Source organism: Equus quagga, chromosome 2, assembly GCF_021613505.1.
Source record: "Equus quagga isolate Etosha38 chromosome 2, UCLA_HA_Equagga_1.0, whole genome shotgun sequence".
In the NCBI taxonomy this organism is placed as follows: Eukaryota; Metazoa; Chordata; class Mammalia; order Perissodactyla; family Equidae; genus Equus; species Equus quagga.
Genome location: NC_060268.1, coordinates 60,801,468 through 60,814,745, shown reverse-complemented (window position 1 = coordinate 60,814,745; position 13,278 = coordinate 60,801,468). Strand labels below are relative to the sequence as shown.

General features: G+C 39.5%; 1 protein-coding gene across 1 annotated transcript; it reads right to left on the bottom strand.

The window, feature by feature from the left end:
* Positions 1-3,225: 3,225 nt before the first annotated feature.
* C2H15orf61 (chromosome 2 C15orf61 homolog) lies at positions 3,226-8,467 on the bottom strand. The gene is made up of 2 exons (XM_046653368.1): positions 8,069-8,467; positions 3,226-3,448 (listed from the first exon to the last, which is right to left on the bottom strand). The coding sequence occupies exons 1-2, from the start codon at positions 8,412-8,414 to the stop codon at positions 3,321-3,323; spliced, it is 474 nt and encodes a 157-aa protein (XP_046509324.1). The 5' UTR covers positions 8,415-8,467; the 3' UTR covers positions 3,226-3,320.
* Between the last annotated feature and the right edge of the window lie 4,811 nt (positions 8,468-13,278).

The following is a 13,278-nucleotide window of genomic DNA, read 5'->3' as shown; positions in this document are numbered from 1 at the left end:
CATTGATCTTTCAGCAAAGTGCAGTTACATTTTCCATTAATTTACAGTAACACAGTTTAACTCTGATATCCTAGACTGTTGACCCAGGTGAGATGTAATGCTAAGTACTTGTTTAGGTAAAGATGCCCTCAAACGCCATTACTGTCTGAATGGTAAGGGCTGAAAAAAAGTAGATACCCAATCCACTAGGTTTAGGATAAGGTTTCTGTTATCTGCAATAGCTTTTAAATGAAATGAAACCAAGATCCTTGTCTTCATGTCACCACACTCATTGAAACATCATTCATTCTTTAATAGAGTTGAGATATTTCATGAAGAATTATAGATGTTGTCTGCTTATAGTTTTGAATAAATATAAATGACACAAAATATGTACATTTTAAAAGAAATACATATGCTTTTAATAATTGAAAATGTTTCAATTTTTACTGAAATCAACAATTAGAAAAATATTAGTAACCAAGTAGTGTGATGAAAGAAATTACAACTCTTTGTACAACTTGGTATGTTAAGACCTTAGCACTGAGACACTAGGGATTTTTACATCAGCAGCCTCTTCCATGCTCCCCACTCTGTTACTGCATCTTTATGGTGCTTCACAACTTACACCGGAACCAAGAATTTTGACTAGAAATTTCTTCCAATATTTGGTAATTGATTTGTATAGAAAAAACCATAGAAGAGATGCAAATTCTATACTAAAAACACATCGTTAAAAAATAGTTTTGCCAAAGACAAAAATCCCATTAAAGAAGTGTCAGCAGGAAAGCTGTCTTTGGCTGTTTCCTCAACTAAGAAAACTCCTGATATCCTGAAGGGCAGGGTCCACTCAGAACTGGTACACAGACACTCACGCAAAAGGCCTTCAGTGTGTCCTGCTTTCCTCCTCTATTTTTAAAATCCTTTTATTAATGAAGTATTTTAAATATAAATATATATGAAACAGAAGAATGAGAATTACAAAAACAGCTTTTACGGTTTTAAAAGTAAAACTCACATTCACTTACAAGCATATTCATGTTACATTTTAAGGTAGAACGGTTTCTTGTTTTGTCCTCAGATTACAGGTGGAAAAAACTAAGACACAAAGGGGTAGAGTTATTAGCCTGAGGTCAAAAAGTAAGACAGCACTGATACTAAAAATAGAATCTGTCTCCTGACTTCCAGCATTTATACTTTATCCCTTTCAGGCCACAATGCTTCGATATAATATCCAACTTTAATGAAAAAAAAACTTAAACCATCACTGTTCAATAAGGACCATTTTTCAAACTAAAAGGTTCACCACAAGACTTAATAGATCCAATAAATGATATTTTAATATTTGAACCGTGCCCTTAGCCATTGTTGAGTTCATCCTTCACCATGATCAACTCCATGAGAGCAAGAGGTCTATTGATTTTCATGTAATACAAGAAAATATTACATTTGCTTAATTGTTACACAGTGAGCACATCAGACAAGAAATCAAGGCGCTCTTTAATGCTGCAAGCAGCAGAGAATTACAGAGATCAATAGGGTAGTTTGTCAAAGACGTTCTCCAAGGAGACTTACCTATCACCATATGGACAAGAAGTCACACTGACTGTAGCTATTGAAAAACAGGTAAGCAGAGTCAGCAGTACACATTATCAGAAATCAAACAGGCCAGTGTGAAAAGAAGTACAATCCTACTGAGAAGCTGTATTTATAGTCTAATAATTAAAAAACATTTTATCAGCTTTGTGTTGGGATCAAACCTTTACAGCAAATATTGACAAGATCAGCAGCAATGAATGAGCAGTATTTGACTTAAAACTTAGCAGCTGTAGTTATTTAACTTTGCCCATTACTTAGGAAATCAGTTCTAGCCTTCCTTGCAAAATGCTAATAGTCAGTTTTATTATTAATGAAGCTTAATGTAACACTATCTCCTTTGTGTAAGCCATTCATTTAACTAGTGTCAACTATATTCTTCTGGACTAAATATATTGGCTTAAGTACTTCTTTGATTAAAGTGTTATTTAGAATTGCTTTTAGACAAGTGAACACTACATATATTTGAAGAACAATTCACTCTGCAGCGGATTTAAAATGACTACCTTTAACGAAGCCAGTTTGTATGACTTCATTATTCTGGTGCTTTCACCTCAATCACTTCCACTCACTTTCTCTACTGAGTTGCCAGAAGTAAGCACTCAAATGTTGGTTAGAATGAATTTTATAAAATATCTTGCTACAAAAATGTGTAAATGTTCCAGAGTATCAACAAAACATTAACATAAAATGATATATAATGTATGTTTGTAATTATGGGAGAGATCATAAATCTGAAACAGCCATTGGTTTAGAAATTAAGTACTTCTACTTAGTTCTCCCTAAATTACTCCAAATTTCTGAAATTTACCATTCGTCTGGGTATTTTGTAACTACCCCCAAGGATAAATTTTTTTTAATGACTTTGCTTTCAAAAATGCAATTAACTTAATAAAATTCTAACACAAAACTGCCATCAGGTCTTTAAAATTTCAGCCCACTTCCCATTGCCAATAAGGCTATGGATATGTACCATTTCAGCTAATTGCTTTTCTAACGAGTTACCAAATTTATTTTTCTGGGTCTTTCTAGATCTTAATTGTTCTTACAGCTTTATCAGCATGCTATTTTAACTTTTAATAAGTCTTAATCTCATTCATCTGGCTACATTTACATTAACCAGAGTTGTTATTTTTAAAAAAGTAGTCTGGTATTTGATTCTTTAGACAATAAGAAGTTTCAGCATTACACCTGGACCTCTCATCCAGGTAAACAGCATAAAGCCTTTGAAACATTTCCATTTAAAATCGTGGCAGCTGAATGGTTTAGATTTCAGATTGCAATTAGAATTCTCATCAATTTTGGATTTGCCAATAATATTCTCTCCTCCATATATCCTAAAATCCTTTACTTCTTTTTCCAATGTTATATAAAGGATTTTTTCCCTTCCTTCCTGGTATGAGTGTCTATATTTTCTCTTCAAAGAGCCAATTTAAATGGTTAATAACTAACTATAGAATCTACATATAGGTTATAATCATTTTTTATTTGTAGTTTAACATAGTTCTAGAAAAAAATTGGTATAAGCTTCATGTGTTTGTAGTTCCCATTGGCTAAACGGAGTATGCAATATATAACAACGTACAAAAAGCTTTGCCTCTTGAGGGCAATGATTTATCTTAAAGAACCAGACACTGTAGAAAGAAAAAGGTGTTTGCATAAGTTTTATTTTAAAGGATCAAAAATAAATATTGTACGTACACACAAGAGAAAAGCCAGATATTCATGTTCTCCAGTGCACATTTTCAATACATGGCACCTTCATCTTCTTTATTTAGAAAATAAACTGTTATTGGTCCATAACTGGTATGCACAGTCTCTGTGACTCTAGCAAATAACCAGGAGCCAAGTCCATATAATAAAGTTGGAATACCTAGAAAACAAATGAATATGTGATTTATGAACATCAATACTTATTAACCATGCACCCATATATCTGTCATGGTACAAATCACATAGCACTCTTCAGCAATGTCAACAAATTTAAAGTTTTAAAAAATATAAAAATATGAGTAAACACTGACTCTATCAAAGAGCTCTATTTCATCTGTTGGTGGAACATGGTAACAACTGTGTGAGCCTAGAGATTTTTTAAAACTATAGATAGGCTGGTATAAATTTTAATTCAAAGCACTTTACAAGCACTAATTCATTACCTCCAAGTAATTATGAAGTAAATCTATACTCTTCACAAATCAGAAAACAGAGATTATTCATTAATTGAGTTGTAGGTGCTCTTGATTACTGACCTTCAGCATAAATTACTAGGCCAACTTTACTGTACTTTAAGTTAAACTGTAACACTGATGGCTCAAGTAATTTTTTGTACAACGTAAAAGAAACTGGGTCAAATAGCTGTCTTCAAAACCTAAGGCAGGGGCTGGCCCAGTGGTGCAGTGGTTAAGTGCACACGTTCTGCTTCAGCGGCCTGGGGTTCAACCGGTTCGGATCTGGGGGGCAGACATGGCACCACTTGGCACGCCATGCTGTGGTAGGCGTCCCACATATAAAGTAGAGGAAGATGGGCACGGATGTTAGCTCAGGGCCAGTCTTCCTCAGCAAAAAGAGGAGGATTGGCAGCAGATGTTAGTTCAGGGCTAATCTTGCTCAAAAAAAAAAAAAAAAACCTAAGGCAAAACCTAACTCTAGGGAAGATTTTTGTATAATAACAGGCATGAGAAGAAAGAAACACTCCCGTTAGTATTTTTGCAACTGATTTGAAAACAACCTGGTTTCAACCTATTTGAAAGACGTCTATAGTAGGCTCCAACAGCATGTTTCTTCTTTGGAATATTTCCATTTGATAAGATTTTGCTGTTACATTTGAGATCACTTGCTACTTGTGACACATGACACTAAATACATACTACCCAGAGATGTGGATTAAACACTCATTCACATGATGCTATGTTGGACACAAAACAAACTTTCACGATTCCTGTGTTTTTTAAGGCACTTAGTTAAAATCAATGACTGTTAACATATTAAAAACATATGTATAAACCACAGGCACATGAATCAATAACAAATACTGTATTCTGTAAACAAGTATTACTTTTATTGCTCCCATGTAGGAGCTGGGGAAAAAATGATGATTTAAAAGAAAAGCTGTACATTTGGAAAATCACTGTCTTTCTAGTTAATAGGGAAAGCAACACATGCTCAGGACTAACCATATTGCTAAATGTTTTCATTTTTCTGCAAGACTACATTTGTTGTGTTATGCTCTTTTTGAGTGTGTAAGTGCATTGGACTACTTTGTGCTTATCCCCTGCAGCTGCATTCCAGCCACTGTGATGGCAAAGATTAATCAGGAGAAGCATCACTAGCTGGCAATGAGAAGAGGCAAAAATGCCCATTCAGGCTGGCACCTCTATTTTTAGGAATGTACTAGGTCACAGCTTGTCATTGTCACAGGGTTCCCTGGAACTCCTATGCAATCTTTTACAGTATACTGCCTTCTTTGCCTTGGTAATACCCAAAAAGAATCTCTAAATGCCTCAAGGGAATGTCACAAAAAAAATCCACAAAAATTAGCATCATAAAGCTATCTATAAATCATTTAACCAAAAAGAAAAGAGACAACTAGGGTGTGGGGCGGGGGAGTGGATAAGAGAAGAACAAGACAGACAGAAGTGAGCAAAGAGTAGAGGGAGCAGTTGAAATAAAAATACTTTTAAAATACGGTATCACAACTTCAAAAGCTGAAAATTATTGGAGGAAGAAAAAACAGGCTCTAGAAACAATTATTAATTTTCTAAATATACTGAGAGTAAAATATATAAAATATGCCTTTTAAACCAATGCTAAGGACATAAATTTAAGGAATGGCTGGTGACACTGAAAATCTTGTTTGTTTTGCAGTAGTTTGTTTGCAGGTGCCATGTATTGAAAACTGTTATCACAGTTTTCAGTTAAAATATTGATACTTTAAAAAAAATCACATAAATAAATGGTCAATATTTTTTTTCAGCTAAAATGGAGGACTGATCAAAGATTACTAGCTTAATAATAACTATGTTATCTCTTACTAAGAAACAACTAGCAACCATTATTAGTAACGCTGTTTGATAGGGGATGGAGTTGTGATATAGGAGTCAGAAATTCTATATCTCTTTTTTTCTGCAGGCTATTTAATGCAGTCACGCTAATACACTAAATGGGAAGCTCTGCCAGTTACAATTTAATTTACGCATTAAAAAATAATTTTATTTATAGAACATATGTTTTAAAGTCTACAGAAAAATTAAATTTTTCCAGACTGTCTGAAACATATCATAACATCAAAATGAATGTGAAAGTCAGTTCTGTGCATAATTCATTTTGAGTCAGCTGAACAGTAGGTAAACCACTGTCAAATTAAGCACTTAAAAAAAATTAGAACTTCGTAGCAAGTCTCTGATTACCCATTCATTCCAATGGTAAGTTGCTTTTCTTAAATCTCAATCTGCTTCCCAGCAGGACACCCAGACTGATAAACCATCAGTAAAACCTCAGCTTCCACCGCAGGGAAGGCAGAGGAGAAAGGGAACAAATGGGTGAAAGAGAAATCTTTATTATTTCCAAAATGGAAAAGCGAATTACTCTGATAATTACTAATTTGGAAGGGAAGAAGAGGAATAAAATCCTAAATATTTTTATTAATAGAATATGTACTTGATGATCCAGAAGGGCAATTGTACATCACAGAATAGGAAAGAATCCTATTCTCTAACTCCCTACCTTCAGACAAAAATACAAAATAAACATTAGCCAATTGGTGAATACACTACTCTTTAAAAAGTCCAGAAAAAAATTCCTTTTATCAGTATAAGCTAATGTGTATTAAATCATGCATGAGCAGAAAGTTTTCCTTTTTGTTTAACTTAAAACTCTTATTCCCATTTAAGCAGCATTTTTAGAATTTCCAAAGACCATTAAATCACTCTTCAGCCTTCTTTTCCACATAAAAAAACTGTTGTTTCTTCCCTCAAAAGGTGTTACTTTTCTGTGTGAGATTGTTCTGGATATCCTATTTTTCTTTGAATGTCTTTATATTTAAAAGAGAAGCCCCTAATCGTTAAGGTGTTCTTAAAGTGTTAGGTTTTAAATGGTGAAAACCTTTAAGAAAGGCATTCATGTCATGGTTTACCTGTAACACTCCAGTTACACTTTTCCTAACCTATTACTCTTTCCATTTGGGAGGAATGATTGCTTCTAATTCTGAAAATGCTAAAATAAACAACTTCTTGAATCTAGTCCTCACTCCAGTCTTTCCAAATACTTTTGAATTGAATTTTCTAAGTCACCTCACCCTTCAACTTTGTATCACCCTCAAAATTAGGAGGCATGCTCTATATAGTCCATCAGCCAAATAAGACATTCTTAAAGGAGTACACATTGCTAAATAATCTCCTTATTGGACGGAACCAGGACAGTCCCAGTGGAGCAATGGCTCAAAAATCCGATGACTGACATATGTCCGTTACTTTAAGCAAAAACACACATACTATATTTAAATTTACTGAGCTATCAGGTTATATAATACTAGTGTAGCTACACAGGGGTTTTGCTTTAATTCTGGTTTTTAAAAACTGGTTGAGTAACATGGTTCAGCTCCCACGTCTAGATTTTGGGTTACTGAAATCTGGATTAATTTGATATCAGCTACTAATAGGTTCAAAAAACATCTTAAGGCCTCTCTACTTTTCACTGACCTATAAAAGATATACCCACGTCAATGTTCATGCCTCTTCTGTCTTTCAAAAGAAAATAAACATCCTGCAAGAATAAATACTCTCAGAATTAGAATATTTCCATGAAAACATAGAAATAGTAAAGACGCAGAGTCTTTTAAATATCTTTTAGGCCTAGCACCTGAGGAAGCTAATGACTGGTGAAAACCTTTAGTGCTTTTAGTAAAAGGAACTTGCTGGGATTTCACATAAAGAAAGCAAAGAAACTGAAAAAGCAGTTCCAGTTTTCATAATATGAACGCACCCACAAAGTGATGTTCACGGGAGCGAATCCTGCCGTGCACTAAGACATTTCTTAACTTGAGAGCCACTTTCCAGTGGCGACGTTTCCTTACAGCCTCCTCCTTCCTGCCAATGTAGGGGTCCTCCCAGGTAAGAGCTGCAGGAAGTGAGGACGGAAGGCCCCCTCCCCAGGGGTGATGCGGGTGGTCCCTCAGTACAGGCCTGTGGATAAACGCCACTTTCCGGGGAACGATTCAGCAGCAACTTAGCCCCTACAAGCACCTACTGGGTGGGGATTACAGAAGACCAGAGCAAGGCCAGTCCCAGAGGGCTGCCGCGTACGTGGGACGCGGAGGCAGTGTCTGGAAAACCCTAAAGCGCCCGGCGAAGCGTGGCGGGGCCGGGCCGGGCTCCCCCCGCGCCCACGTGGGCTGACCTTGGCCGGGGCCTCGGCCTCGGAGCCAGAACGTCGGCGTGCTTTGCAAACAGGGGCGCCGGCGGCGGCGGGACGTGCTTCACCGGCCCGGGCCACTCACCGAGGTTGACGACCTTGAGCGCCGTGAAGAACCGGTCCTGCCGGGCCAGGTCCTGCCAGGGGGCCTTGGAGCAGTGGTACTTGATGAAGGGGAAGCAGCCGGTGCGCAGGACGTGGTAGTTGGCCTCCTGCACGGACCAGTTGAAGTGCGAGAGGCCGAACTGGTCGTTGCGGACGGCGCTGTAGGGCACGCAGAAGGAGGTCCAGTGCGGGAGGCGCCGCTGCAGCAGGTGCAGCGTCAGCACCTCCGAGGCGCGGGGCTTCGGGCGGGAGGCGGCGCCCGAGGCCCAGGGCCGGCACAGCAGCAGCCGCAACGCGGCCTCGTGGGCCCTCCGCAGGGCCTCCATGGCCGGCCTCGCCGCCTCCCCCGCCCCTCGGCCGCCGTGGGGCGCGCGCCGCTGGGGGCGGGACCGCCGGAGCGCGCGCGCGTGCCCGCTCCCCGGGGCGGGCGGCGGGGACGCCTAACGGGCGCCGCGCGGGTGCGCGAGCCCCTGGAGCGCGGCGGCGCGTGCGCACGGAGGTCCCGCGGAGGGGCCGAGGGGCGGGCAAGGGGCTCAGGGGCGGGAAAGTGGGTAAGTCGTTGCGAGACCTCTCGTAGTCGTTGATGACCCTGGGCTGGGCAGGGAGGTGGCTGCGGGAGATTTTGTCAGTTTGGGTATGAGGAAAATTAAGGTTTAAAGCAATTAAATAACCACCCTCGTGAGTGGCAGAACTCAAGCCCAGATCTCTCCTCCAAGCCCTGGGCTCGAGTGAAATCCTTGGTTGGTGGTGTTGAAGAAACGCTTGGGAAGGTGTCCTCAGGGTCCCCAGATTTGCATCGCCGCGTAAAGTCGAGGAACACTTTTATGTTTAGGTCTTCGCTGTCGTGTTCACTGTTTAAAATGAGTCTCAAATATTTCAAAATAAAAAATTTATTTTTGAAAAAGCCCCGCGTCTCTCTCTGCAGCGCCCCGATGCGCACCAGTCCTCCCTCCTAAGCCTGTGAATGCCGGGAGTCTTAGAGTTATAAACCTTTACAGTCCTCAGCCACTCATCAGATCTATTACTTTAGAAAACCTGTTCTCAAACTGCAGCCTCTTGAGGTCGTAACTTGTATACACCTGCTTTCTAAAGAAGCATCTCCTCTTACTTGATCTAAACTCATCTTGTTTGGAGAAATCAAACATAAATAAGATGATCTGTCTGGAAAGCACTGTATGTGAATGAGATAATTATATGTTAGCACCATATAACAGTTACCCTTATTGTTGTCGACAACTCAAGGGAGATGTAGGATAGTGTGGCTGGTTTTTATATTCTCCAATTTTTGTTGATTCATTCAACAAACATTGATTGAGCGCCCACTACCACGTGCCAGATCTTGAGGGGCCTTGAAGTCATGCAAATGATTTTATCTTTGCCTTCTAGAATTCCCTATTAGATAAAAGTTTTTAAAGGATTTTAGGTGACAGCATGATGGGATGAGATTTGCACAGAAATGGCCAGAGGGAGGCTAAGACAGGAGTCGGCGAGGTGATTCAGTACTGTGATTTTCAAATTAAAATTTAAAAAGCATTAGAGTCCTTTTTCCATCAAAATCTGTCACAGAACCCCAACAAATTAAGTAGATGAGAACTTGTGTTTTATTACTAAACATTTATAAGTTCGAATTTTTAGCATTAACTTTATAGGTAAATAAAACAACAAAGAGGTTGGTTTGTTGTCTTGGAGTTTTTTTTATTTATTTTTAGCAGAAAAGGACTTTATTGGAAGGAAATTAGGTGGCTAAAATAATAAACAGGAAATCTGGAGAACCAAGCTCAGAAAATAGGAAGGAACCCAGGGAGTCTGGACCATGAAGGCTTAGAGGAGACCAACAGGAACTAGTCTGGTTAGGATACTGTGGCTGGCCCTGCTGCCACTGGACCCTTGACCCTGCCGCTTTATGCTTGAAAAATTTTGAAGTTCGGGGTTATGGACAACAGTTGCAGTTATAGCAGCCTCAGGACAGTTTATTTCTTGTTCCTCTGTTTGGTGGTATTCTATCCAGAAAATCCTAATCCCTGCAGAGAAATAGATACAAATAGGAGTGGTTTTTAAATGGTTCACCTTGAAATCTCGGGCATGAGCTTTGATTACAAAGATGGCAGGAGGAGATCAATTCTGAGATCTATAGGGAAATGATTAATCTCGAATTAATGCATGGGCACTTTGCAATATGTTGAATTTGGACGTTATATCTCTTTTAGCAATATATAAATTTTTAAAATAAAATTTGCATCAAACATTTGTGGAACCTCTGAAGTATGTCTGAGAAACCCTGGGTTCTGTGGCATATAAGGTAAAAAGCACTGATAAAGAGAACCAGATATCTAGATAGGTTTCACTGCAATCCCTCACAAAGACTTAGGGAACTGAAGGATTTCTGTTGGAAGATGTCCTCCTGGGAAACCTCCTCAGCGAAGAGGGTTTCCCTAACCCAAGGCTCTTTGACTATCTCCCTCTGTTTTCTGTGCTCAGGAAATCCCTCCAAGGAGAGCTGATAGATGGTGGACCACACCCAGCTATTCAAGAGTGTTTGAATGAAGTACTACCCTAACCTAAAGATGCAGAGCTGGAGAACAGGACTTCTAGATATCTCTTCTGAATTTCAGATTATAAGGTGCCACTTCCATAATTGAAATAAGATAATTTCTCAAAAAACCCACAACTCATATCAGATGCTTGATTTTCTTTTCAGTTCCAATTCTTTTTTTTTTTTTTTTTTTTTTTGAGGAAGATTAGCCCTGAGCTAACATCTGCTGCCAATCCTCCTCTTTTTTGCTGAGGAAGACTGGTCCTGAGCTAACATCCGTACCCATCTTCCTCCACTTTATATGTAGGACGCCTACCACAGCATGGCTTGCCAAGCGATGCCATGTCTGCACTCGGGTTCTGAACCGGTGAACCCCGGGCTGCCAAAGGGGAACGTGTGCACTTAACCATTGCGCCAGCGGGCCAGCCCCTCAGTTCCACTTCTTGATGGCTATGAGACAAAGGGGCTTAGAAATTGGCATTCAAAAGCTTAAGTCAGTTTTTAAAAAACAGTGTCCAATAATTAAGAATTAAATGCTTTAAGTACACAACTGCTTAGTTTTCCACAGAGCATGGAGAGATGGCATATCCCTTAGAAGGAACTCCTTAAAAATAACTATAAAGAACCATATTGTGAATAGCATTTAGCATGTGCATGGGTATATCATGCTGCTCCTAGAAAGAAGAGATTCGGCCTTCTTATTTTTGCTTTAAAGGCACCTAGGACATTGTGGATGCTCAGAACATCTTGACAATGAGTTCCAGGGGCCGGCCCTGTGGCCAAGTGGTTAAGTCCATGCATTTGCTTCGGGTGGGCTGGGGCTCACAGATTTGGATCCTGGGCACCGTCCTACACACCACTCATCAGGCCATGCTGTGGTGGTGTCCCACGTACAAAATAGAGGAAGATTGGCACAGGTTAGCTCAGGGCCAATCTTCCTCACAAAAAGGAAAAATGAGATCTACAAAATTGATAAATTGGAGTATATTAAAATTAAGAATTTCCGTTCATTAAAAGGCACTATTAAAAGAGTGAAAAGGTAATCCACAGAGTGGAAGAAGTATTTGCAATACGTATATCTGACAAAGCATTTTGTATCTAGAACAAATCATTAAAAAAAGACAATCCAATGGAAGAGTGGACAAAATATTTGAATGGACTCTTCACAAAGGTGAACATCTAGATGTCAGTAAACATGTGGAAAAGTGTTTGATTTCAGTAATCATCTGAGCAATGGAAATTAAAACCACAATGCAATATCATTACACACCCGCCAGAGTAGCTAAAGTAGGAAAGATGCAAAGTACGAAGTTTTGGTGAGGATATGCAGCAATTAGAAGTTTTATACAGTGCTGGCAACCACTTTGAAACATTTCTTGGCAGTACATAGTACAGCTGAACATATGCCTGCCTTGGGACCCAGCCATACTACTCCTGTGTATTTGTATTAGCACTGTGTTGTATGTATTGGTATTAGTGTGCTCAGGCTGCCATAACAAAATGCCATAGACCGGATGGCTAAACAACAGAAGTTTATTTTTTACAGTCTGCAGACTGGGAAGTCCAAGATCAAGGTGCCAGCTGACTGGGTTCCTGGTGAGAGTTCTCCTCCTGGCTTGGTGCTCCTTCTTGCTGTATCCTCCCATGGCAGAGAGAGCCAGCTCTGGTGTCTGTCTCTTCCTCTTCTGATAAGAGCACCAGCCCTGTGGGATTAGGGTCCCACCCAAATGACCCCATATAACCTTTATCTCCTCCTCACAGATCCTGCCTCCAAATACAATCACATTGGGTATTAGGGCTTCAACATGTGAATTTTGAGGCGGGTACAAACATTCAGTCCATAACAACACCCAACAGAAATTGTGTGTGTATGTTCTCCAAAAGACGTGTACTAGAATATTCACGGCCACACTGTTCATGTTTGTAATATTCGACCTGGAAATTACTGAAATGCCTACCAATAGCAGAGCAGACAGACAAGCTGTAGCAGATTCACATGGTGGAATACTATACGGCAATGAGAAGGAATGCTCTGCAATCACGCACAACGTGCGTGAATCTCCTAGACATAAGAAAGAGTGAAAGAAGCCAGACACTAAAGTACGTACTATATGATTTCATTTATATAAAGTATAAAAACTGGCCCAAACTCATCTATGTTGTTAGAAGGCAGGATAGCGGTCACCCTTAGCTGGGAGGGGGGTGGTGGAGAAGGGCAGCCACTAACTAGAAGGAGTGTGAGGGGACTTCGGGGGCACTGCGATTCTTCTCTCTTTTATTCTTTTATTTCTGTAGCTCTTTTTTTAAGACTTTATTTTTTTTAGCGTAGTTTTAGGCTCATGGCAAAATTAAGAGGAAGGTACAGAGATTTCTCATGTATCCCCCGCCCGCCACATGCATCACCTCCCCCATTATCAGCATCCCTCACGAGAGCGGTACATTTGTTATAATTGATGAACCCAGGAATTATTCTCTTTCTTGATCTGGATCCTAGTTAAATGGGTGTATTCAGTTTATGAAGATTCTTTTAACTGAACACATCTGATATGTGCACTTTTCTGTATGTATATTATACTTCAATAAAAAGCTTGGAAAAAATGAGCTCTACAGGTAGTGTTATATATTAACACATCCTATTAGTGTTTATTAAGAAATAT